The 24,770-nt window shown below is 38.9% G+C and overlaps 2 protein-coding genes and 1 long non-coding RNA gene across 3 annotated transcripts; 2 read left to right on the top strand and 1 right to left on the bottom strand.

The window, feature by feature from the left end:
- Nucleotides 1-5,985: 5,985 nt before the first annotated feature.
- LOC139306186 (uncharacterized) lies at nucleotides 5,986-8,169 on the top strand. Its single transcript, XR_011599415.1, has 4 exons — nucleotides 5,986-6,293; nucleotides 6,458-6,566; nucleotides 6,703-6,783; nucleotides 7,752-8,169. It is a non-coding gene; the product is annotated as an uncharacterized lncRNA (long non-coding RNA).
- Nucleotides 8,170-15,812: 7,643 nt separating this feature from the next.
- cxcl19 (chemokine (C-X-C motif) ligand 19) lies at nucleotides 15,813-19,800 on the top strand. Its single transcript, XM_070930104.1, is given in 4 exon segments — nucleotides 15,813-15,879; nucleotides 15,882-15,962; nucleotides 17,778-17,913; nucleotides 19,577-19,800. Coding segments are annotated over 4 exon segments (408 nt in total). The 3' UTR covers nucleotides 19,701-19,800.
- Nucleotides 19,801-21,422: 1,622 nt separating this feature from the next.
- Nucleotides 21,423-24,010, bottom strand: trmt10b (tRNA methyltransferase 10B). Its single transcript, XM_070930038.1, has 8 exons — nucleotides 23,870-24,010; nucleotides 23,529-23,637; nucleotides 23,269-23,402; nucleotides 23,032-23,184; nucleotides 22,603-22,681; nucleotides 22,242-22,309; nucleotides 21,873-21,996; nucleotides 21,423-21,789 (listed from the first exon to the last, which is right to left on the bottom strand). The coding sequence occupies exons 1-8, from the start codon at nucleotides 23,999-24,001 to the stop codon at nucleotides 21,653-21,655; spliced, it is 936 nt and encodes a 311-aa protein (XP_070786139.1). The 5' UTR covers nucleotides 24,002-24,010; the 3' UTR covers nucleotides 21,423-21,652.
- Between the last annotated feature and the right edge of the window lie 760 nt (nucleotides 24,011-24,770).

Raw genomic sequence — 24,770 nt, 5'->3', positions numbered from 1 at the left:
GAGATGCCCTGTGCGTCCATTATCCCTCCTGCTATATCATTCTTTTCCAGGTTGTGATTGGCTGTTTTGGGGAGTCTCTCCCAGTTGCCGTCAGGTCCCAGGATGCACCAAGCCACAAGGGTGTACAAATCCTCCTCCTCCCTGACTCTCACCTCTCTTCTGAAGTTGCCATACAGAGCAGCATTAATCATCTGCATCACCTGGTTGACGCCATCTTTTAACCCACTCACTGTTAAGCTGCCTTGGCCGGACTTGTCCTTCTTCACGCACAGACCCTGGCTCTCCACCAGCTGCTTCAGATCCTCCATGTCGTCCTGGGTGAGGCCGGCCAACTCTTCCTTTTTGAGGGTTTGAGTGGAGCACTGAGCCTGATACAGATTCCTTAGCTTTGTCTTAGCATTGTCAACATCCTTTCTGGAGAGACCCACGATCAGGAAGACGGACAGCTGACTTGTAGAGCTGGTATAGAGGATACTATGGTCTGCGCTCACAAACGAATGGTGCTGATGTTGTACATGAGGCAACTGAGGCAGTGACACTGCAAAATAAATGATAACAATCAGTGAAAATTCACAATGAAATATGAGAATTTTGATTTTAAAAACTCTAAGCAAGAACAAAAGCAGAATGCTGTAATAATTCCCATCACCTCTGTTGATTACAGCAGTGGGAAACACTGGCATTGCTTCCACTTTAAACGCCAAGAAGGCATTGATCTTAATCAGGAAGAGGCAGATGTTGGTGTAACAGTAGTAATTATCAGATATTCAAAGTAGTCTGAGAGACTGTGTAGTTTACCTTGGCCATCCTGGTTCATATTTAAGCGGAGGAGCCTGCGGACATCATGGTAGCACTGTAAATATAAACGCCAGCATTAAACACTTCATCATCAATAAATCCTGCATGCATGCATCTTATAAACCACTTGTTGAAGCGTTGACAGTCACCTCCGCAGAGTCAGGATAGTCTGGTTTAATGACAATGTGGATGGTGGAGAGAGACCTAGAGGATGCAGACGAACCAAACTGGCGAATATTCTCAGTCAGCACTTGAATGGCTTCTCTCAGTGGATATTTTAAAACAATGCCAGGTCCGATGACTGGAAAGGCCACTGAGCATAAGCGCTGCTGTACACAGAGGTCCAAACACTTCTTCAGCCCATTACTGAGCGCCTACAAAACAAAAATCAGACATTTCCTTAGAGTTTAAGCTTCTACCTACATTGCATATTGCTCTCTAAAATGTGTGAAAGAAGCTATAGTTTTGTAGAGCTAAACGTTACTAAACAAGAGTAAAAGAACTCTTTAAAATGCAACTTTATTTTTACAATACAAAGTTAAACAAAGTGTCATATTCAAAATACTAGCCCATAAAGTAGCATCAATAAGCTAGTTAGCTTGCCTGTTAGCCTTCTAAATGCCTCAATATGCCTCAGACAAAGTTCTTGTTGGATCACTGAACCCCCCCCATAACTTTCCAGGCCAGGTGTGTGGAAGTGAGACAGTACGCAGGATTTGAACTTCTCTCTTAAGCCTATTTTGTCATTCTTCCCACAACTACTTCAGTTATATATTTCACCCTTACCTGCACACTCTGCCCTCTGACTCCATCCCATGGCAGACACTCAATGAAGAGGAGCTTGGAGCAGCCCAGAGATGGAGGCGCATCAACCTGCAGAACATCACCAGGGGCGAGGATACAACTGGCTGCCATTAAGTCAAACATTGACTTGATTGCATCCCCTCCTTTTTTCAACAGACATTTGCCAATTTTTGTAGAATTTAGCTGCTTGTTGAGCATGGGGACCACCAACACATTCACCTGTGGAAATAATGTGAAATAATATCAATGTGAGTTTTGCACTGCTGCTTTACTAATTTATGTAAAGTAGAACAGAAATTGTCGAACCTGCTCATCCACCAAACTGCCAAGCTTGATCTCCAGACTTGTCTTGTTGATGCTCAGAGGAGTGGTGCTGGTGGCAGGTCTGGGTCTGACACTGCTGAGGCTGGAGCTAGTCACATTTGGGGAGTACACACCTTGCTGTTCCCTGATAAGGACCTGACAGGAGCTCTCTACCAGCTCCTTGCTTTCTTTACCCTCTATTTGGAAGTACCGTCGAACCCCTGGTCCATCTAGAACCAAAGTGTCTGATATCAGACTGGCTAGAATTGAGATTAGGGCCTGCTGGGCCTCCTGGACCCGACAACGGGGGCCAGACACAAGCACACAAGGATATGGAAAATGCGAGGCTTTTAAGGTCACCTTGGTCTGCGTCATGCCAATCAGTATTAAGATTCCATCAAAACAGTCAACCAGTTCAGGATGCGGCAGGTTCAGCACTTCTTGTGTCCCGACTTGGTTCATCTGGTAGTCATGCAGAAACTCTTTGAGCTTGTTCACATTTTCACTGTAGCCCACCAGTCGTACTTTGGTGATTGCGGTTCCACTGGTTCGTGGAATGAAGCTGACTTCCACTTTGAGTTCTCGACTGTTTGCCTCGTTCTTGGCTTTCATCATGATGTCTTTCACTCTGTCGAGTTCTGGAGGTACAGCTAAAGCTCCCTGCAGATGCACATTGGTTACACTCAGGTCTCTCAGCACTGCTGCCAGAGCCTCATCCAGGGCATCAGAGGACGAACTGGACAGGACCAGGTCTGACCCCACCTCCAAGAAAACAGGATTTCTGAGGCTCTGCTGGAAGTTAGCCTGATACTTGGAGATGGCACCACTGGATGTCATGAAGGTAATTAAATCTGTGGGCAGCTTAACTCTCTTTTCCTTCACCTTCAGTTTTGTAGCTCCTGACTGCACCTCCTTGCCAGGGCCCTGCCAGATGAAATCATAATGGAAATTATAAAATTATATAATGAAAATTGACAACTTTTGCTGTAGCTAACACATTTTGGTTATCAGATGTTGACTGTGCACAGACCCCCCCCCCCCCAAATGATCGGGCCAGAGGTCTCATTTAGTACAGGATCCATAGTAAAAGTGTATTTGCGCACAAAAGCTGAAAATGGCGTGCGCCAAAAACGAAATTGACTTTATTATATTGAATACTGATGCATATAAATGAGCCTGCTGATCAATGGTAGGTCACGGGGAATCGTGGCAGTCCATGTGCAGGTGGTGAGGTGACTGGAGAAGGCTGAGTGTGTGTGGCAGCCACCGCGGTGTCTCCAGTGCGCTCTGTGTTTACCATAATCATGACAGCGTCAAGCAAAGGTTTCTAATGGACAGTATTTGCTCACCTGTGATTGACTAGCGGACGAATTGGTTCGGCTCACGGTCAGACGTAGTTCTCCACAAGGGAGGGAGATGGTGTGAATCTTCCTCTGCAAAACTCTTTCATGGTCTGTAAAAAACAAAACAAAGTCCAAGGTCCCAAAAAAGTCCAACATTTAAACTAAAACTGCAAAGTATATTCCACCTATAACTAATTTTAACAGTGGGATTCCCGACCAAGGTATTTTTTGGGTTTTTTTTTCGATGCATTTGATAGTGTTTAAAAAAACAAAAAGGACAGACAGACAGACAGACAGGGCTATGTTACGATCACAGACCATTCTTGTATTGTGGCTATGATTCCGTTTCGTTTATACAAATCGTAGCAGAAGTTATCTCAGGGCACTTTACATATAGAGCAGGTCTAGACAAGACTCGTTGTAATATCATTACACAGACCCAACAGTTCCCATCATGAGCAAGCACTTGGCGACCAATCGGAGCCAATCAGAAGTAAGGGAGCGCGTGTTTTTGTTGTTTTGTTTTTTTTGCCCAATGCATCGAAAAAACAAACGGTTAAAACGTACCTTTGTTGATTCCTCACCTTCTTTATCCTTGAAACTGACTTTATAGGTGTTGTATTCAACCTTCTCGATCGTCCCACAATCGCCTCCCCCAGAAACTCGTCTTTTCATAAAGTATCTCCGGATCTTCCCCTTCTCTTTGTCTGCCAGATCTTTCGCTTCAAAGAACAACGGATGTGGGTATTCATCCATTTTACCTGAAATTCTGAACTTCCAGGAGACTTTGCATGTACCAATGTGACTCTTCAGCGGTGTGCTCTGAAATGCGTTTAGTTTCACTTTCACTTCGTGTGTTTACTTTTTTATTCAAATAACGTTATTGTAAAACAACTTAAACAGCGAGTTTAAACATCGTGAAAGTTTAGCTCCTCGGTGCTTTAATTTAGTTTCAGTTACAAGTACTGAGCATATTATTGTTCTGGTGAGAAACTGACACTCAAGGGCATTACCACACCAAACCACTAGATGTCCTCCTGAGACTAAAAACTCACTACACTGACAACAATGAAACAGCAGCTTTCAGCCTGCAAATACAATGAGCCTTTACAACCTCATACAGTGACAGCCCAGTCAAATTTGAACAGAAGATAAACAGATCATGTCCACTAATCACAATCCCAGGAAGGTTGTCACCATAAAATTGTAAATTCACCATGTTTTTTGCACCAGGAATTTTGTGTTAGTCCCATTTTATGTGGTTAACCAACCTGTATTCATTATGTTTGTTTTCACATGTTCACAGTTGTGGTCATCAGGTAATCAGAGTTTGTGTTTTTCTCTCTGTAGTAGCCTGCCTGTAGAGTTCATTGTCATAGACAAGTTAGACTCTTCACTGACAGAATAGTGTTCTACCTCCATGTGAACAAGAAGTACATGTAATCAAAATTTGTCAGTGCAAAATACAAACTACTTTGAGCATGTGTGACAAAATGATCTCAACTCAAAGGTCTACTTACTAGCATTTGTCAGAGCTTTCAACTGGATCTCACGGTCTTCATCAGCAAATGGAGGAGATTATTCACATCCAACACCAAAGACCGTCATTGATCGGAGACAGGGGTTACAGTCTCCCCCCTTTCATACATATTTAGGTCAAGTGATGACAAATGAGCCAGACTGTGCAAAGGAGCTATTGGGTCGACCAGATGGACGCTGGGGGTTCCTTGAGCAGACCAGATCCAGGAGCAGACCACTTGGGCAAATCAAACAGGCACTTGGGGGATACTTAGGCTGACCATAGGGTCACTTGTGTGCTGGGACAATGAGTTGAGCATAACCTGGGATGCTTTACAAGAAGCAGAGAAGTTGAGAGACAACTCAATCACGTGGTTTGGCTCGTCTCTCATGGAGAAGTTCTTCAGGATTGTGCAGTAATGTTTCCCTTTTTATTCTGACTCATGCAACACAGTTGTAGCTGTGTTTCTGAGAATCTAACCCGTTTTTAAACTAGAACTGATGCAAAGCAAGCAGAAAGATGTTATTTGTTTGCTATTCATTTGAATGATTTTGAGTAACATGCAAACATGTTGAAAAAGTGATTAGAAACATCCTGACAATGAGAACCCTAATAAGGACCATGAGCTTGGTGCTTAATTTGGAAACCACAAGATACAGAACACTTCAAAAGTATATTTTTCTGCTTTGATATCTGTATTTTGATATCTGTGTGTGTTAACTGTAAATGACGTGACACCCACAAGGATATACAAGGAAATAATCCCTCAAAAACACATTGCCTTGCATTTTTATACAATCATTTGCCACTCTGATGTCTGTGTGTTAATATGAAGCTACTGCGAGAAGCCATTCAGCCATTCTGAATGTGGGTCATGCTAACTTTGCACTCACTACCTCCATAGTATATCATGAGCAGTGTGAGCCTCCCAAAACTTGTTCATGCTGTTTGGCTTTTGAAGACAAGCGATAGTTCCCATCATGAGTAAAGCTGAAGCAACTGACCTGACTGAATGACTGCATGTCTCCTGGCTGAAATCTGTGCTAAATTTGGTTTCAACACAATTCCGAGTCATACCAGGGCCTGAATCACCGATATCAATACCACCCCTGAAGGCAAGCTTGTCTCATGAGGAACCCATTCCTCAACACACAGGAAGTCTTTAAAAGGACGTGAATAGTGAGAGCTAAAGTGGATTCTGAAGAGGAAATGGATGGATTACAAAAGCTGGGGTTCATGTATAGAAAAAAAAATGTAACCACTTCTTAGGAAATCGTGTCTACCTAACTGTGAGTGTATAAACAGGAGGTGCAGTAAGCATCAGGCTCACAGTCAGAATTTACACAGCAGGGGGAGATTCTTCAAATCTGAGGAGAGGAAATCACTGCAAAAACACAAGGCTTTGCCTCAGTTTGAGACTCAGATACAGAGATTCAGCAGATCCTTTGTGAAGATCACTCGCTAAAAGACGAGTATGAATACTGCAATCCAGTGCATCATTCTCCTGGCTGTTTGCACTTCAGCAAGTAAGTGTGCTATTGGATTGTGGAAAGGTTTTTTGTTGTATTTCTGCATTTATGGCTTTAAACAAGCAAAACTTTTTTTTTTGCTGGGCTTATCTTGAAAAAAATGAAAGGTAAAACTGTAGCTATTCCATAGATTATTTATACTGTTGTCTTAATTTTTCCAGCTACTATGAGATGCTGGTGTGTAAAAACACACAAGGCTATAAATCCCTCTCTCGTCACTGATATCAAGGAGTATAATCCTCGTCCATACTGCGACAAGAAACAAGTCATGTAAGTACCTGCAGTAACATGAACAGATGACATAGTTTTTATTTTTCAGGGTTGATGAATGTTTTTTCCATGACAGTAATTTCTAAGTGTTGTTTAAAGAGTTGTTTTACATTAAAGCTTTCTGTTTCTCCTACAGTGTCACACTGAAAGATAACAGCCTACGGTGTCTTGACCCCAACGGAAGATTCACCCAAATACTCCTGGAAAGAAAACGAATGTAAGTCCAGAGACAAGCTTTTATTGCATGGTGCTTTTTCATTTGTCATTGTTCAACACAGCACAAACTAATACGTAGTAATTAAATGAGGGAAAACTCGCCAAATAAAGTGCTCCCATGCACGTCAAGCAAAGGTCAGCAGTCGCTCTGCTCGTCAAGCCGTCATCACTGTCAGTTTGCATGAAAGAAAGAGGATGTAACATGTAATTTATGTAGTCCTGCAACTACTTGAGTAGAGGCATCTGATTCAAAAGGAAGAGGTTTCTAATAAGAAGTTGTTTAGATATATTGGACCAACATTTAATGCATTTTCTCTTGCACACTAGCAGTGGTTCCCAACCTAGGGGTCGGGACTCCCTTAAGGGGTCGCAAGATAAATGTAAGGGGTCATCAGATGATTAAAGGAATGGGAACCATAAGAAAAATCTATTTCTGCTTTTTTTTTCAGACTTTCCTCTAATCTTTGACGTTTTTCTAGTAAACTACCAGATCATTTTACTTCTTCAGGACTCTAAAAATGAAATAAAGAAAGAGATCACAGATTTGTTTGAACTGGTCACATTTGATGATTAGGGGTCATTAGTAGATATTGCTTCTTTTTAACCAACCAAAAAGGGTGGGATCATTGCTTAAATGCATTACTAGCATTGAATTAAGTATGTTGAAGTAATATGAATGTACAAAAATCAAGTTTTATTTTCTGCCTTTTTTCAAATCACTTCTTTTTCCTTGTGTCATTATTGAATAAGGTTTACATCTTAAGACTAATATTTTCAAATGAATAAATTAGAGAAGAAAAACTTTGGTTGACCTGGCCACCAACCAGTGACATTTGCAACCTGTGATGAAGGGTGACAAGTTGACATAGCTTCATTTTAAGCAGTCACAAGCCAAAAAGGTTGGAAACGACTGTTTTAGAGGATTGAAATGTCAAATTAAATGTTGACCGTGATATGTTTTTTTCACAGGCAGAGGGTGAAACATGCAGCTAAGAAGAACACCACCAGCCCATCAACAGCATCAGCCACAGCACACAGCACCGGCCGCAGTAATTAGAAAGATTAGTACACCTTCCAACAGTAACGGTATGGTTGGTGTAGTTCCTGCTTGTTTCTATTAAAAAAGTTGGTACGATACTGAAACAGGTGAAATTGTTTAACTTTTTTTTCTAGCACACTGGTAGCTTTTTAAGACAGTGTTGGCACATAGGAGACAGTTTGTGAAGTCAGGGAAGTGCCGGAGTAAACAGGGTACATGTATGAGGTTTGGTGGGATGGGATGGGAAGCTCTTCTCCCACTTTGTCATTTGCTTTTGCATTTCCAGACTAAAATACTGCCTTGAGATTGAATCCATGATTAAAGATAAAAGTATTAAAGTTTTTTTTTCTGTGATTGTATGTGTGTCCACACCGCAGTGCTCTAACTTCTTCACTACGTCCTGTATCATATCATAACTGTCATCTTTAAAACTTTCAGTAAAAGCATTGTTTGTGATGTAATTCAAGCTGGCAGATAATAATGTGTCAGTAATGTCTAATAACCTTTTCAGTATTTTAGAAATTGTGTGTGCACCAGACCAAGCACCACACACTAGTATATTGTCTAACATCATTAAAGTGTAGCAGACTGCAATTCTGACCTTACGTTCAGGGTGTTGCTGTTGTGCAAGATTATTTCATAGAGCTTTAAAGTAATAGTACGACATTAAAGGGAAATTCTAGTATTTTTAAACCTGGGCCCTATTTTTTTTTAAATCAATTTTGGTGTATAAATGAGTAATATTTGCTAGAAGGTTTGGAATTGGTCCAGTAGGTCGCCCCAACTGGCAGCTGTGAACGGGTTGCAATGGCTGCACCATAATACTTGGGGGGCAGTTGTGCCCGTGAAAAGTACGTCCACTAAAAGTGTTTTTGCCAGTGACAGGCAGGTGATTGTTTTTGTAAGTGTCTGACAACATCATGGAAAGGATCCCCGCAGACATGGACCTAAAGACTGTTGTCTTCCTGCAAAAACTCAACTCAACTTTCAGAGTGAGACTTCTGTTTCTGGTTAAACAAAAAGGATCTTACTCTTAAAGGTCTATTCTCTTCTGCTCTTCTCCTATAATTATGATCAAGGCGTACACTAAATAAATGCCTGAGTATCTTATTTATTCATGCTCTTTTGCTTTTGAAGACAAGCTCCCATTGCATGTCTCCTGGATGACGTCTGTGCTGAGTTGCAACATGATTAACCCACCACACTCACAGCCAAACATAAACACATACGCATGGAAGCTGTTGAACAACTCCTCTTTTGCTCCCTGTATATTACTATACACTGCAACAATTATTTGGAAATCTTTTTTTTTCTGAAAGTCATGTTGTAAAACAGAGGATCGTAGTGTTGACTCTTTCGTCTCTGTTGTCCTTGAGGAAGTATCTTGCAGGATAAAGGAAAGTGGTGTGTGTAAGTTTGATGTTAGCTCACAATTCACATGAGGTGAGAAGGAGGGCCGCACAGCAGAGCAGGGCGATGCCACAAAATTAGGTTTGTATCCAATTCCCCTTCATAGCAGGGCCAGAATCACCCATATCAATATCAATACTGACAAATGTACTATAATGTAGGGGAGAAATATGTCATGACTGTTAATGTGTCCTCAACATGGTCTAATGTGAGACATTTTTGGCATGGATACGATTGATACTAGTATAGATACTCAAAACATGGCTTAGTATTGGTAGTATTGATACTTTCTCCCACAGCACACAGTTAATTAATTATTCTAGCCTGTCGCCGCAGAGCAGGAAGCTATTCGGTTTAAACTCATCCCTGTTCCTGTCTGAATTTGTAAAAGTATCCTGTTCAGACAAATGTGATTGAAATTTGATTGGTTGACTTTCCTGTAGATTGGAGTGTTAAAAACTCTAAAACTCTCATTGAACAATGTTTTTGTTTTTTACTTTATGTCCAGAGTGCTGTTGGGATGAATGGCCACAAGACAATAGTGATGCAAAGTTAAGAAATTGTATTAGTTAGACAAGGAAATATCTCAACCAAAGGTCCATTTACTAGTGCGCGTTGAGCTAAGTGTTTTTCAAACTACTGTTTCAAAGGTTAGAAATGAGTGAAAACATTTTACTAGAACAGCATTCATTCTAAACTAGTGCTAGATATAACCCACATGGCTAACTACCTCTCTAGACAAATGTCACACCCTAACAATCAGAAAGGATTATATTTCTAAGTAGAAAATAATAGTTTGTTTTTTTAAAGGGACAAGCATAGAATAGATTAATTCCACATTATAGCTTGAGATAGTTTGTAATGCTTGTCCCTAGATGGGCTTTTAAATGAAAGTATGATGCTGTAAAATGCACAAACAATGAACAGAAAATAGCAATTACAATGAAAGTACCATAGGAAAATGCCTGATCACTCTAAAATGATTCAACTTGGATTTAAAATAATCCCAATTGTGAACATTTTGTGTTCCAAGGAAGAAAGAAAGATTTCTTTTTTTTTATTTTACCAGATATTATAGATACAGATGCACAGGCACTATTACTAAAATACTATTGCTAAACACTTTTCCTCACGCGCACATGTGTGTGGTCTTGTGGTCAAATCTGCAGCATCAATGAAGAAGATACCAGAAGACCGTGTCTCAACCTGAGGAACCCATTCCTCGACACACAGGAAGTCTTTAAAGGGAAGTGGAAAGTGGAAAGTGGATTCTGATGAAAAACAGATGGATTCCAGAAGCTGGAGTACAAATGTGGGAATAATTTTAGCCACTTCCCAGGAAGCCGTGTTCACATAACTGGGAGTGTATAAAAAGGAGGCGGAGTGAGCATGGGGCTCACAGCCTTCAGAAGACTGTACATAGCAGGAGGAGATTCTTCAGATCTGAGGGCAGGAAATCACTGCAAAAACACAAGGCTTTGCTACAGGGATACAGATACAGCGATTCAGCAGACCCTCTTGGAAGATCTCTCACTAATTTCTCCAATTTAAGACAAGGATGAATACTGCAATCCAGTGCGTCATTCTCCTGGCCTGCACTACCATTTGCTCTTCATGGAGTAAGTGTGCTAATTTATTGGATTGTGGAAAGCTTTTTTTTGCTGTATTTCTGCATTTATGTGGTTTTAAACAAGCTAAACTTTCACTTTAACACTGTAGCTATTCCATAGATTATTCACACACAATCTTTCCAGCTATCATACGCTGCCTGTGTGTAAAAACACAAAATGCTGTAAATCCATATTTGGTCGCTGACATCAAGGAGTATAATCCTCGTCCATACTGCAACAAGAAAGAAGTCATGTAAGTACCTGCAGTAACATGAACAGATGACAAAGTAGGTTTTTTTTTTCAGGGTTGATGAATGTTTTTTCCATGACAGTAATTTCTAAGTGTTGTTTAAAGAGTTGTTTTACATTAAAGCTTTCTGTTTCTCCTACAGTGTCACACTGAAAGATAACAGCCTACGGTGTCTTGACCCCAACGGAAGATTCACCCAAATACTCCTGGAAAGAAAACGAATGTAAGTCCAGAGACAAGCTTTTATTGCATGGTGCGTTTTCATTTGCCATTGTTCAACACAGCACGAACTAATACGTAGTAATTAAATGAGGGAAAGCTCACCAAATAAAGTGCTCCCATGCACGTCAAGCAAAGGTCAGCAGTCGCTCTGCTCGTCAAGCCGTCATCACTGTCAGTTTGCATGAAAGAAAGAGGATGTAACATGTAATTTATGTAGTCCTGCAACTACTTGAGTAGAGGCATCTGATTCAAAAGGAAGAGGTTTCTAATAAGAAGTTGTTTAGATATATTGGACCAACATTTAATGCATTTTCTCATGCACACCGGAGTTATAAGAATTGTTTGTTTGTTTAAGAGCAGTGGTTCCCAACCTAGGGGTCGGGACTCCCTTAAGGGGTCACAAGATAAATCTGAGGTAAATCTATTTTTTCAGACTTTCCTCTAATCTTTGACGTTTTCCTATGCTGCTATGTTTTCTATGAAGCTATGTTTACTTGTAAACTGTAAATTTTAAGGGGTTACATGTTCAGGATTGAAATTTCAAATTGAAATGATTTTCTTCACAGGCAGAGGGCCTCACATGCGGCTAAGATGAACACCAACCCCAAAACAACCACAGCACCAGCCTCAGCACCAGCCACAGCACCAGCCTCAGCACCAGCCTCAGCACCAGTCACAGTAACACCAACAAACATCATACTGCAAATTGCTTAAGTTTATCATCATTACAAGTAAAACATGGTATCAGTTTGTAAGAAGAAAGATCAGCACACCTTTCCAAAGTAATTGTATAGTTGGTGTAGTTCCTGCTTGTTTTTACAAAATAAAAGACAGGCGGTATAATACTGAAACAAGTGAAATAGTTTCACTTCACTTGGTTTGACCTTTGCACATTGGCAGCTAAAAATGACAGCAAGACATAAAAGTGTGAAATATTTAATACTCCAGCAGCCATAACTGAGCATTGGCACATTTAGGAGACAGTTTGCGAAGTCAGGGAAGTGTTCATATTCTTATATATATATAATATCCATTTGTGTGCATTGATGAGGTTCCAATGTGGTGGGATGGGAAGCTCTTCCCCCAACTTGCGGGCAGATAATAATGTGTGTAATGTCTATTAACTTTGTCAGTATTTTAGAAATTATGGTAAATGTGAACTGTGTTTTTATGGTTCATATCTTAAAGCATAATTTGTTTTTGCAATTTGAAGGATTTTTTCAGTTTTTCTTGTAACAAAGAAATTTGTATTTACGTATATATCTATATATGTGTTTGTTTTTTAAAGACTGAAATCATAATGTACAATTGCCATGTGACACTGTTGATGAAGAGCTGAAAAACTGACATAAATCTAGGGATTGCAAAAAAAATTGACATCTTGGCATTTTATTATAAATAAATAACATGTTTTTCAGTTCAAATTAGCCAGTGAAGCAACTTCAGATAGCTGCATTGTTATCAGTATTTGCTACATACATTTTCAAAGTGTAATTGTGTATATTTTATAACATGTAGCTTTCCACCCTGACCTGTAAACACAAGCACTCAGACTAAGGTGCATATGGCCCAATAATCAGAAATTTCGTTGGACAATGTTGGACAAATTTAATGAAAAGTCAGAGGATCAACAACGTGATTACAATTCATCCTGAGGGGGATGTGTACCAAATTTCAGTTGTCTGTACTGAAGACGATGAACGGCATTCTCCCATAGGTGTTGTTATTGTCCAGGTGGGAGAGGGCGTCCTCCGTACACCTGTTCTGATGGTGGGCTAATTGGAGGGGTCCAGGGGTAGTAGGTAGGTTTTGAATGAAAGGAAGACTGACAGTCCAAACGGTCAAAGGTCAATTGTGCCACAGATTATGTAACGGTAAATCAATACCTTTACAGATGGCAATCACTCAGGAAGTTCAGTCAGCCTTCAGACAGCACAGCCTGGAGTGGATCCTGGTCCGCATGCAGGGAGAAAACACAAGAATGAACGCCAGCAATGCTCTTCACCTTCATGAACAATGGACAATAACTTGATCAGCCTCATTTGTCCTTACTGGAATGTATCTTTATTTCAACTACACAAATCTGACGCCAGAGAAGCCTTCAGTACAGGGAGCACACATAGGTACAGCTTTAAGAGGGACGTTAAGTGTGTAATCACGCCATGAGGGAGGGGTAGACAAGGTGTCTGTAACAACCTGCCAAGACCAGTTCTTATCTGTTGTCACCAGACCATCCCCATGGTCTGCTGCTGATCTTTATCGCCAGACACCCAAAATCTCCACACATAAAGTAAGTCAAGTGGGAAGGACACTTGAGACCTCACAAAATCTTCATGTCCCATTAATATTTCTACCACACAGCCATCTCAATCTCCTCGCTTTACATCGGCCTGCAATCACATGAATAACAAAGTCATATTTTATCAATAGAACCAAGCAAGCAAGTAAATTAGAAGATTATAATTTCTGATTTCGTGTTCTTCTATCCTTTTTTGGCTCACAACAGTAAGTACTGGCTGCCATCACAAAACAGTTTAAGGGCAGAACAAACTGGAAAAGGACTTTTGAAAACCAGAAATCACATTGTCATAGGTATTTATTTACATTTGTAATTAACTACCTCATTAAAGTAGGTATGATACTATGATTCATTCTGTGCCCTCAAGGTTGTTTTTCAGAACATGACAATTTTGCTAAGTCATACTGTAATACGTCATTTCATTTCTTGCAGTCATGTGGTCTTGAGGGTTTGCATGATGACCCACTTTTACACCACATTTATGACCCAAACGTCTGATAAAGACACATGCCTTCAATCATAAGAGAGTAATATTTCCCAAGTCCAGTCTGAAAGCACTTTGTTGACAAAAGTATTATTTCAGTTGTTGTGCTTGTCACTAATTATACTTGGTGAACAAATGCAGATAGATATGGGCTCAAAGAAACATTCATGTGTGGATTTTTGGTGTTGATCAAATTGCACCTTTTTACAAATTAACAAAACTAAGAGAGATAGAAACTTAATGAATCAATTCAACTTCAAAACAAATTGATGGTAATGGTGGTACTTTTTTTGTTTCCTCTTCATCTTTCCACATGACTGGTTTATATCATCAAATGAATATATATAAATTTCCCCCAATTCGTTTCTTGTAGCTGCACAGCTTGTACAATGATCGTCTTGTAGTTAGTTAGTGTTTGTTTTTTTTTTACAAACAAATGGATGCTCTAGTTTTATTTTAACCCAGTTCAACATTATACACGTAGTGGAGATTATGGGTATAACTGTAAGCTGAAATGAAAGGAAAGACTAGGTGTTAAAACATTGTAAATATTAAAACAAACACTAGATGACATTTTAAACAGTAAAACTAGAATAGAAATGACACATGACATGTGAAAAGGGGGGTATTTGAGGTAGTTTACACAATACTAATTGATATATGTCAAAAACAACAACTATGTCAAAAACAACAACTCATCCCGCAAACTACCAAAAGCTTAAAGCTGCATTAATCACTTTTTTGGGTAACAACAAGCTAACCATTACACATACATTTGGGATATTATGGCCTGAACAGCTGCCTATTTTCAGGTTACAGCAGTTACAGAGAAACACTATCATTCATTTAAAGTCACGTTTCTAGCAACAAGATGAATACCAGACTCTTTAGCAGCTAAATGCTCCAATATGTTCACCTGTTAGTCGGTAGCTGTGTCTGTCTGCCAGTACAGAGATCTATCAGCCAAAAACAGCCAAAAATGACCCTGATGAGAGCGGTGAGAGTGAACCAAAACACTAAAGTTACAGGCCTGAATACCAAAACAACGAGCTGAAAGAAGCTAAAACGCTCCATAATGCTGGAACTGCTGAGTTGGGTGATAATTCTCTTGTGAGTGACCTCTTTCACGTTACACGTAATCATTTGAGCCTTTGCTTACATAGAAATATTGATTAACGCTGCTTTAATGACCCCCGTCCTCCATAAATCAATGAATAGTTGCAGAGAATAAACTAAAATACATCCACATCACAAACTAACACCAAATGTAAAAAGAAACTATTTCACATAGTAACTGTATTGTACTGTATACTGGGTCAGAACAAAAAAGATAAACAACAACAACACTATGTCTCAGTATCATATGCACAGTAGCCACAGGTAAAACTGTTTGTTTACAGAACTGTATCTGATCATTTTATTATTTTCCTCTTTTTGAGTCATAGGAAAGGAAAATACTTGACAAGCAGAAAAGATATGAAATTGTTGGCTGACCGTCCAGACAGACATGTTCCGTCTGTATGACTATTTTCTCTGGCCGCTGACCACAAGCATGCCGTCTCTCAACCTCAACGGGGCCTCTGTTCTGTCCCTGAACCCACGGTCCCATGACTACCTTCTGCTGCACATGTGAATACACCAAAGTGAAACCAACACACACACATACACATACAAATGTTTTTTTTTCCTCAAATTTCCCACAGCTAACAGGAGCACATGATCACTTTATGTACAAATATTGGAGCGCAGAGTATATATAAGCAGTCGCAACAGCTGTATGGTATCTGAAGTCAACAAGCATCTGCAAAAACAAGATGAAGCTCTGCATCCTGCTCGTGTTCGGGACCCTGTTTGTCATCATTGATGGTAAGAGCACAGCTACACAGTGGGACAGTGGGAATCCTGTGTGACTAAATGTGAAGTCTGCAACTGTAAAGTAATACGCTTGAGTAGTTAGGAATGAATTGGGTTGTTGAAGGCTGCTACCGGTAAATGGAATTCACTGGTAGGTATAATGTGTCCTGCAGAGTTGTACTCTTGCCAGAACTTGCTGCCTAAAGCTGGAGCAAGGGAATTCTTCTATAGAAAACCAGTAGGTAATCCACTGCTGTTTTGGGAATTTTAAAGCAAGAATGAATCCCTTGAACTTTCCTTTACAAAATTAAATCATTATTCTCGTTTTTTTGCAGGTTGTAGCCCAACAAAAAGCATGTACTTGATGATCACTTTAAAAAGCGTGCTGCAGTGTCAAAGATTTTTAACAAATGTGTTTCCCCACATTTCAGACAGCCACTGGTTTTTGTTCTTTTCTCTATATGATATGAAAATACTTTAAACTTTTCACATCATTGCTTTCAAAAGTCTTTTAAACTTGCATTGTTGCATCTGTGTGTGTATTGCATTACCACACCAAAATAAGGTAACCAGAGGTGTGAGAAGTATTCAAACCCTTTGGTAAAGGAGAATAAGCAATATCGCAGTATAAAACTACTCCACTTCAAGTAAATGTCCTGCATTCAAAATTTCATTTGGGTGAAAGTACGTAAGTATTATCAGCAAAATGTTTAAAGTATTAAAAGTTAAATCACTCACTTAGCAGAATTACCTTATTGATGTTTTACCTTAGTGATGTTTTATTGTTATATACAATAATATTGATTATTAATGATGCCTCAATGTGTAAGAAGTATTTTAATGTTATATTTGGTCGAGTTAAAGCTTTTTTTTTACAGTGCAAAGACAAAGTTGAGGTAGAGCTAATGTCTACTATGTTACTGTTTTATCTATAAAAATGGATCATATTTAATTAGATGATAGATGTGATATCATTTGTAAAATCTTAATCTGCAAAGTAACTAGTAATTATAACAGTAAGATAAATGTACTGGCAGTAGTAGCCCAGTCTGGAGGGTAGCCGGTTCAAGTCCAGCTCGGACCAACCTCAACTATCTAATGTGTATTTAAGTGGTGCAGTTGTGTCATATTTTAGCATGCTCACTGATAGCTTTTACTCCTTGGAGTTAAATTCGCCGTATGTTTCTGTAACTTAGCCGAACTTGACCTTTAATACACCATGACTTATACATTTAAGTTGTAGTGAAGAGGAAGATAACTGGAAGAGAAAAGGGGGAAGTGCCCATTATAAGAATGTCGCAATACCAAGGCTGATTTGGTTGTGATGAAACCATGCAGTTAGAAAGTGCTCTTGTCAGCATTTGATTCATGGAATAGGGCAATAAGGCGATGCCAAGTTCCCAGTAAAATAAAAAAGGAAGGAAGTTGAAGTGGCATTGCAGTTAGTGTAGAGGGTAAACGCACAAATCTTGCCAAACGTTGGCAAGGCAAAGCAAAATAGAGCCTCAGCAATCAATATTAGTGTTTAAACTAACAAGATTGCACAAACACAGTGTTAGTCAAGCACAATATTTATAACTACTAAGCTGAGCTAATTACATTTTTATGCATTGCAAAATATTACGAGCTTCAAAACTCCCAAGATAAAATTATAAACATCTGCATGCTCTGACTGTTCTGCCAAAGTAATGTCAAAGCAAGAGGTCATGTTTATTTTCACAAGCAATTAAGAAAAACTGAGAAAGAGAAGCCTAAGTGGTATGTTTTTCCGCTTACACTGTATTTAACTCACAATCAGTATTCTGACTGACTGTCTTTTGATGACAGGTATGCCGCCAATCAGCAGGGACTACAACACACACTGTCGGTGCCTGCAGGTGGAGTCCAGGATCATCCCTCCAGACAACCTGAGGAGCATCAAGCTCATCCCTGAAGGGCCCCACTGCCCAGAAACAGAAGTCATGTAAGTTTATTCAAAGTTAAAACTTTCTGAAAGAGAGAGAATCAAAGTAAAACCTGACTGTGAAAGTGCTCGTTTCACAATTTTGTGTGCTGGTGCCAAAAAAACACACCTAAATCAGTTAATTGGAATATATCCATGTACATCGAATGATCTCACAATTACCTCAGTCATCATCTGATCTTATAGGCGCATTTAAATGGAATTAAGTATGCTGTGTGACAAGGATTGCAAATACAGACAAGGTTGAACTGATAGAAATGGAGATGGGTGTTAAAATCTACAGATTTTACAGATAACAGATTATAAAGATTAGTTATACGACCTCGGGTCACATGGCAAACTTCCATTATCTGTCATTTTCCATTTCATCACATTCACAAATCTAGTCAGACAGCTTGGAGTCCTCTTCCAAAGTCTGCTCAGATGGAAGATTTCAGGTTTATGTAAAAACGTTGAGCTTCTACATCCAATATCTGGCAGGACTGTTATCCTGTTATCAAATCCTGGTTTTTCATTTCAGTATTTGGATTTTCTCCTTTATTATGAATTACGTTTTTGATTAGGAATGTGTTCAACACAATCCCACAGGCAGTAGTTTACAACACAACCAATCTTGTATAAATTATTATGGTTATGGACGGTAAGGATATGTTCTTGTTATTATTACTGGGAATTTGGGGGCTTTAATTGAGGATTAGTTTACATTCTACAATTACACATGGTAAGATTGTATTATAAGTGATGGTTTTTGAGTCAACATAAACTAAATTTGACTCTTTGTAAGCTAAGAAATACTTTAATATAAAGGAATTTTGTCTTCTCTCCCTGAATTCTGACATTGTGGAGAGGGCACTGATATCTGAAATTAACTATTGGGTCACTGCATTCAGTACAGTAGACCACAACAAATTACTACACAGACTGAAAAATAGGGACTACTTTATGTCGAACGGTAATTACACATCTGAGTGAATAAAAAAAGCATGTGGAGTTCCTCAAGGCTCCATTCTTGGGCCTCTTTTGTTCAACATCTTCATGCTCACACTAACTCAGATTATAGAAAACAACTAAATATCTTAACATAATTTGCGGACACCACTGTCCCATACAATCAGTGAGTCAGCACATTGAACAAATCAATGATTGGAAGGGCCAAAATGTACACATCCTGAATGTTAAAGACCACAAATAGTGCAGGACATCTTGGTGTAGTCATGGACTCAGGCCTAAATTTGAAATTGACCTATTGATCACTTTAAAAATAGATCAAGAATGAAAGGACTTACGTCTCAGCAAGACTCATCCTTGTTTTTATCTTTTGTAGGCTCCAGTGCTGTAATGATGTCTATACAGGTCTCTAAAAATTAAATTAGACAAATGTTTCTATGCACCACATCTGGAACAAACTCCCCGAAAACTTGAGGTCTGCTCCAAATCTAAATTCTTTTAAATTGAGATTTAAAACATTTCTGTTTGCCACTGCCACTTTTATTCATTTGAATATGGGGCTGTCAATTTTAGCTTATTTTTGTCTTCTATTGTATTTTACTCATATTTGAAATCCTACATTTCTGGAGGGTGTGTGGTTACTTTTGGACTCATGATCTCATTGTTTCTAAAACCCTGGCTACTGCTCTAATTTAGCTACTTTTTTTTTTAACAGAGCTGGACTGGCAAATGGGGGTAAGGTCTGCCTGAACCCTCGGTCCTCATGGGTGAAGAAGCTGATCCACTTTGTTCTTGAGAAACAACTACATCAGCAGGGAGGAACACTTCCCAAGAATTAAACATAACATCATGATGCAAGAAAAAATTTGCATATAAAGCTGTTGAAAGTTACTCCTTTCTGCAATTATGAGCCATGCTGTTTTACTTTAATAAATAACAAATGACACAATATTTAACTCAGTTTGTGTAACTTAAATAACTTTTTATAATGTTTTTTTCTGGTTTCTGTTGTTAGTATCATTTTTAGCTTACTTGAGTTTTCATTTCACATTTCCATTGAATGTTTTTCACCAAATATTGATTTTGGATTGATGTTGTTTAGAGTACACAGAAGCAAATAAGTGTGTGATTATGTTAGGAAGCCAGCTATAATGTAAAAGTGTTAGAAGACTTTGTGTGCATAAAGTATTTAATTGTGCTTGTAAAAAGTGTGACATGAGATGTAAATCATTTCTCTCTGTAGAAAGATTGGTTGTGTGACGTTTTGAAAGCAGATACTGTATGTAGCATGAAATATTTACATATAAATTATATGTAAAACTCTTTTTGGTGATGCTTCTCCAACAATAGCAAGAAATGATCAATTCCTTTGTCCCTAAGTCCAAAATTAATTAAGGATTTTATATGAAAGAATATCAAAAAATCAAATGTAAGGCTTAAAAGAAAAAAACAAATAAATGTTTGAAAAGTAAAACGTGTCACTTCTTGCATTCAATCTTACACCTGCCTTTACTCTCAATGTGAATCCGGCTGTACCATATTTGTGCACATACTCTATTGAACAGTTAGCGGTTTTGCAGCTAAACTGTAATAAACTTTATTGTCCTTAAGGGGAAATTTGTTTTGCAGCCAAGTGAACTGCAACTAGAAACATATTATTGTGCTATTGTTCAGCCGAGCCAAACGTATTCCAATTGTATTGAGGATCAAACATAAGTAAAGCCAATCGAAACACAGTCAGAGGACAAAGACTGTTGTCTGAGGCTAAACATGTTTCAAACTTGCAATATCAGCCTACATTTTTGGATCATCCGAGCCCCTTTGTGATTGCTCCTTGTTTCAGACTAAACATCCAAATTTGGACCAAAAAGTCTCAACAAAGACAACAACAAGAACTTCTGTACCTGGATTTGGCTGGATTCATCATGCAACATCGCCTAGTAAACCAAAGTGTGCCTTGATCCCTTTCAAATAATTGGAAATGACATCATCAAGAGATTTACCAGAAAAATATGGGCCAGAGTTCTTAGGAAAACATGATTGATGATGGTTATTCTCCAGTTGCAACCCTGTATCTTTCCTCTCAGTCCATAACAGTTAGATTAACCAAAACCCTTTGAAAAACAATTGGATAGTAGGCAAGTGTTGTTCTTGTTCGTCATTTAACCATAAAACATAGAAGATGATACAGTTGATTTCTAACAACATACAACAGTTTCCAGACACCACTGCTTTGATTTCAATGGCTGGAAGTTGGAGGGATAATGCATCTTGTTGCTGACACCTGTATCATCTGCTGGGACCACGATAAGTTTCAATTGCAAAATACTTTCCATGTGCCTGGCCAAAACTGTGTGACTGTGACTGAAATGCCAAATAAAACAACATACACAAACACTAAGATACGTTTGTATTAAGATTTTATGTATAAAAACTGATTATATAAATATGTTTCAAGAACACATTAAATGCAGGAAGACACGGATAAAACCAAATAAGTCATTTACTATTGCAAAGATAATTATCTTCTTATCTATAAAAATCTCAGGGATTGGTCTACTTTAATAAAGAAATGTAATTGTCTAAAAACGAATGACTAAAATACAATTATTAAATTCCTGAAGTCAGATGTGATAAAAAATTTGACATTATTTAGGTTTCAATGTAAACAATACAGAGAAATGTTAAACAACAGTGTGCTATTTTTCTTTAAGGCCCCTCAAGTAGTTAACATGGACAGCGATGAGCCAAAAAGGGTGCCATATAAAATGAGGCCATATGAATCCATTTGCTATGTTTGTGCTGGAGAGACAGAAAGTGGTGCGGGATCTTCTGGTGCAACAACATAACCCTTCCCCTGGGGGAACCATGCCTGCAGGGCTTCTGTCCAGCTGCCGGTGTGGCAGAAAGTCAACAAGATGTCAAACACTGTGGACAGAGACAGACTTTATTAACAACAAGATACAAAACAGCTTCAGCTGTATTGCAAATAAAAAATAATTATAACTCACCTTGATTAACAGCCAGGATCTTTGAGTGGAAGTTCTTAATATTGTTTTTCTTCACCATGCACTCGTCTATGGGCAGCCTCGCCGTGTGGACGCTCAGTTGTCTGGCCCTCGAGAAGCTCAATTTCTGCAGGGAAGAGACAGAAAGAAGCTCAAAAAAACTGGTACAAATCCAATATATTGCATATCACACAGGCATTGATATAATCTCATGGCATTAATAACAACAGCTACTGGAGTTTATTTGACCTTAACAGAAAAGAAGGTTAATGATATACTGATTCAAAAATCAGTTAAATTGAATTAGCTGACAGAGTGGCTTCCATGTCATGTCTGTGTTGTGCCGTTATAATGCGTCTTAATGTATAATACCTTCTGGATGCTTTCATCCACAAGGCCGCCGAGGACGTACACCTTGTCAGCGTCCACTGTTTCTAAAGCTGAAAAAAAAGAAGATTAAAAAAAAAAGTATCAAAGACAATGAAAGCAAAAGACACTAAATCTAGACACATGAATATATTAAGTAAAGTGCTAGCAGTAGTAAAAGTTGTAGTGGCAGTACTGTATGATCAATTGGGGACACATGAACATGGTCAGAGGGCGCCCCCTGCTGGCCAACATATATATTTCAACTAAAACATGAATACATATCTGTGAGATTCAACCCTTCTGAAAAGTTATCTCCTCTGTCCAACACAGATATTTCACTCATATTGAGACAAATCATTCAAACCTTCTTCAGCATCTGGTGTGAGGTAGACAACAGTTTCTGGAGGAAAAAGGTCCAGACAGCTTTCTTCTGTTATGTCCATCTTAAAAAATGAAAAATAATCTGAGTTTGTTGCTAAATATTCAAACTATTCCTGGTCCAGATTACAGAGGAAGTGAGTGAAACTACTGAAGAAACTATGAACTTGTTCTGTGATCGATGGATGTTTAAAGTGTCATTTTTGCATTTTACCTTGTTCACGATATAATTAACTCAAAGCATATGCAATACATACATATATACATACATACACACACATATATATATATATATATATATATATATATATAGACACACTCACAAGGCCTTGTATATCTTATGTATTCAGTTTTAGGATAAAGAGATTTCCTGCTTCATGAATGGATGTTTTAGGATGTTAACAATAACAATCACCATGTAGTTGAGGAAGCCGTCGTTCATTCGAAGGCACTCTCTGTAGACACGACTATCCTCTCTCAGGTCTGTGAGGAAAAGGTGAAATGGTCGAGCCGCTTTCTTGTTCGACCCGTACAGCCTCCTTAACTGGCCGGCCAGTCGACTTATCTCCTGAACCAGACAAAACAAACAAAAAACAGCTGTTCAAAATTCTCAAAAGCGTTAATGATGCTGTTTTTCTCATCAGGCACCCACCTTGTCAGACATGCTGTCTGTCATACTCAGGTCAATGCAGAGTTTGAGCCCTGTGCACTGAGCCTCAGCTAAACGCTCTTTGGTGATTGCTTTCATGACCCGTTTGGTAAACTGAGGACGATCTGCTCTAGCACCTGTATGACAAAAACACAGGAAAGACATGTGTTCTGGTTATAGAAGCTCTAGAGTAAAATGTAAATCACCTTCAACCTCCCTACAAACACATAATGGGTGTGTGATTCTCTCCACGTGATCTTTACCTGACTCCTGCTCGCGGTTGAGCTTCCTCCTCTGCTTCTCTTCTTTCCTCTTGCTTCTCTTCGCCGCCAGCTGCCTCTCCCAGTTCCGCTGCTTCCTCAACACGTTCCTCTGTTCATTAAACAGACACAACACCATTAACAGCGCAGAATAACTCAAGACGTCCACAGATTTTTACGGGATACTACATTAACTGTTTTATTCATTCATCAAGTAAAAAGACCATCAGTTTACTGTAAAAACAGGCATCTGTGTGAACTTCAGGAAAACAAGTTGTCTTTTAGCTTGTTGACAATGGAGTTTTATTCTTTTGCCAAGGGCTTTTAAACATGAACAAACGTACTGAAAAAGGCGCATCTTCTCTCCCTGGCCTGTCCTCCACCACGTCAGCCTCCACGTTTATCTGAAGCAGATCCATCACCTCTGAAACTCCATTGAGCTGCATTTCACACACATCTGGGGGAATATGTGCCATTTCAGTCTGCTGATCTACTCTGTTTCGACTGACTTCATAGGCATCACCTAAACGGAGAGCGAGACTATTCGTGTGTGGAGGCGTTTAATAGTTAAAAGGCATATTTGTGCGGCTATCGTTTCTAAAATCCAATGAATGACACATTAAAAGCAGCATATGAGTGATTTAAAAATAGAGATAGAGAGAGAGAGATGCCTGAGCTGAAAAAGGTGTCGCTTCCTAGTTGAGGACATGTGAGCTGTGAGCGGCGCATGTGAATGACGTCAGAGTAAACGTGAATAATTCCATTCGGCCAGAAGAGGGCGGTGTAATACCGATGTATCTCGTTCAACATACGCTATATGAAACTATATTGATCAAATACTGAGCCCCGGAGGTTTATTACTGCTCTTTCATTTTGATGTAATTTGAGAAAAATAATCATAAATTCATGTTGGACAAATCAGCTATAACTGTGAAATACATACATTATTCCAAACAGACAGTCTGTGTTTCATAAGAAAACTGGAATTTACATTTTAAATATATGATCACTGACTAACATGGTTAAAGAAGTGTCTTTGGTGCTATTTCTATGCATTTTATTGTATCAATCTGTTTTCTTTTTTTCTGCCTGAAAGGACATTTCTACACATCTTTTTGTAATATGTTGAAAATGTCTCTTTGGTTGGTTTCATTACACTTCTGCCAAAGCAATTAGTAGTACCATATTAGAAGTAAATGGACATATTCATAAATCGCAGTATTCCTAAAAGTAATTAATTCTTTG

Source organism: Enoplosus armatus, chromosome 23 (genome assembly GCF_043641665.1).
Source record: "Enoplosus armatus isolate fEnoArm2 chromosome 23, fEnoArm2.hap1, whole genome shotgun sequence".
Lineage (NCBI taxonomy): Eukaryota > Metazoa > Chordata > Actinopteri > Centrarchiformes > Enoplosidae > Enoplosus > Enoplosus armatus.
The sequence above is the reverse complement of the archived record's forward strand: the minus strand, read 5'-3'. Positions and strand labels throughout refer to the sequence as shown.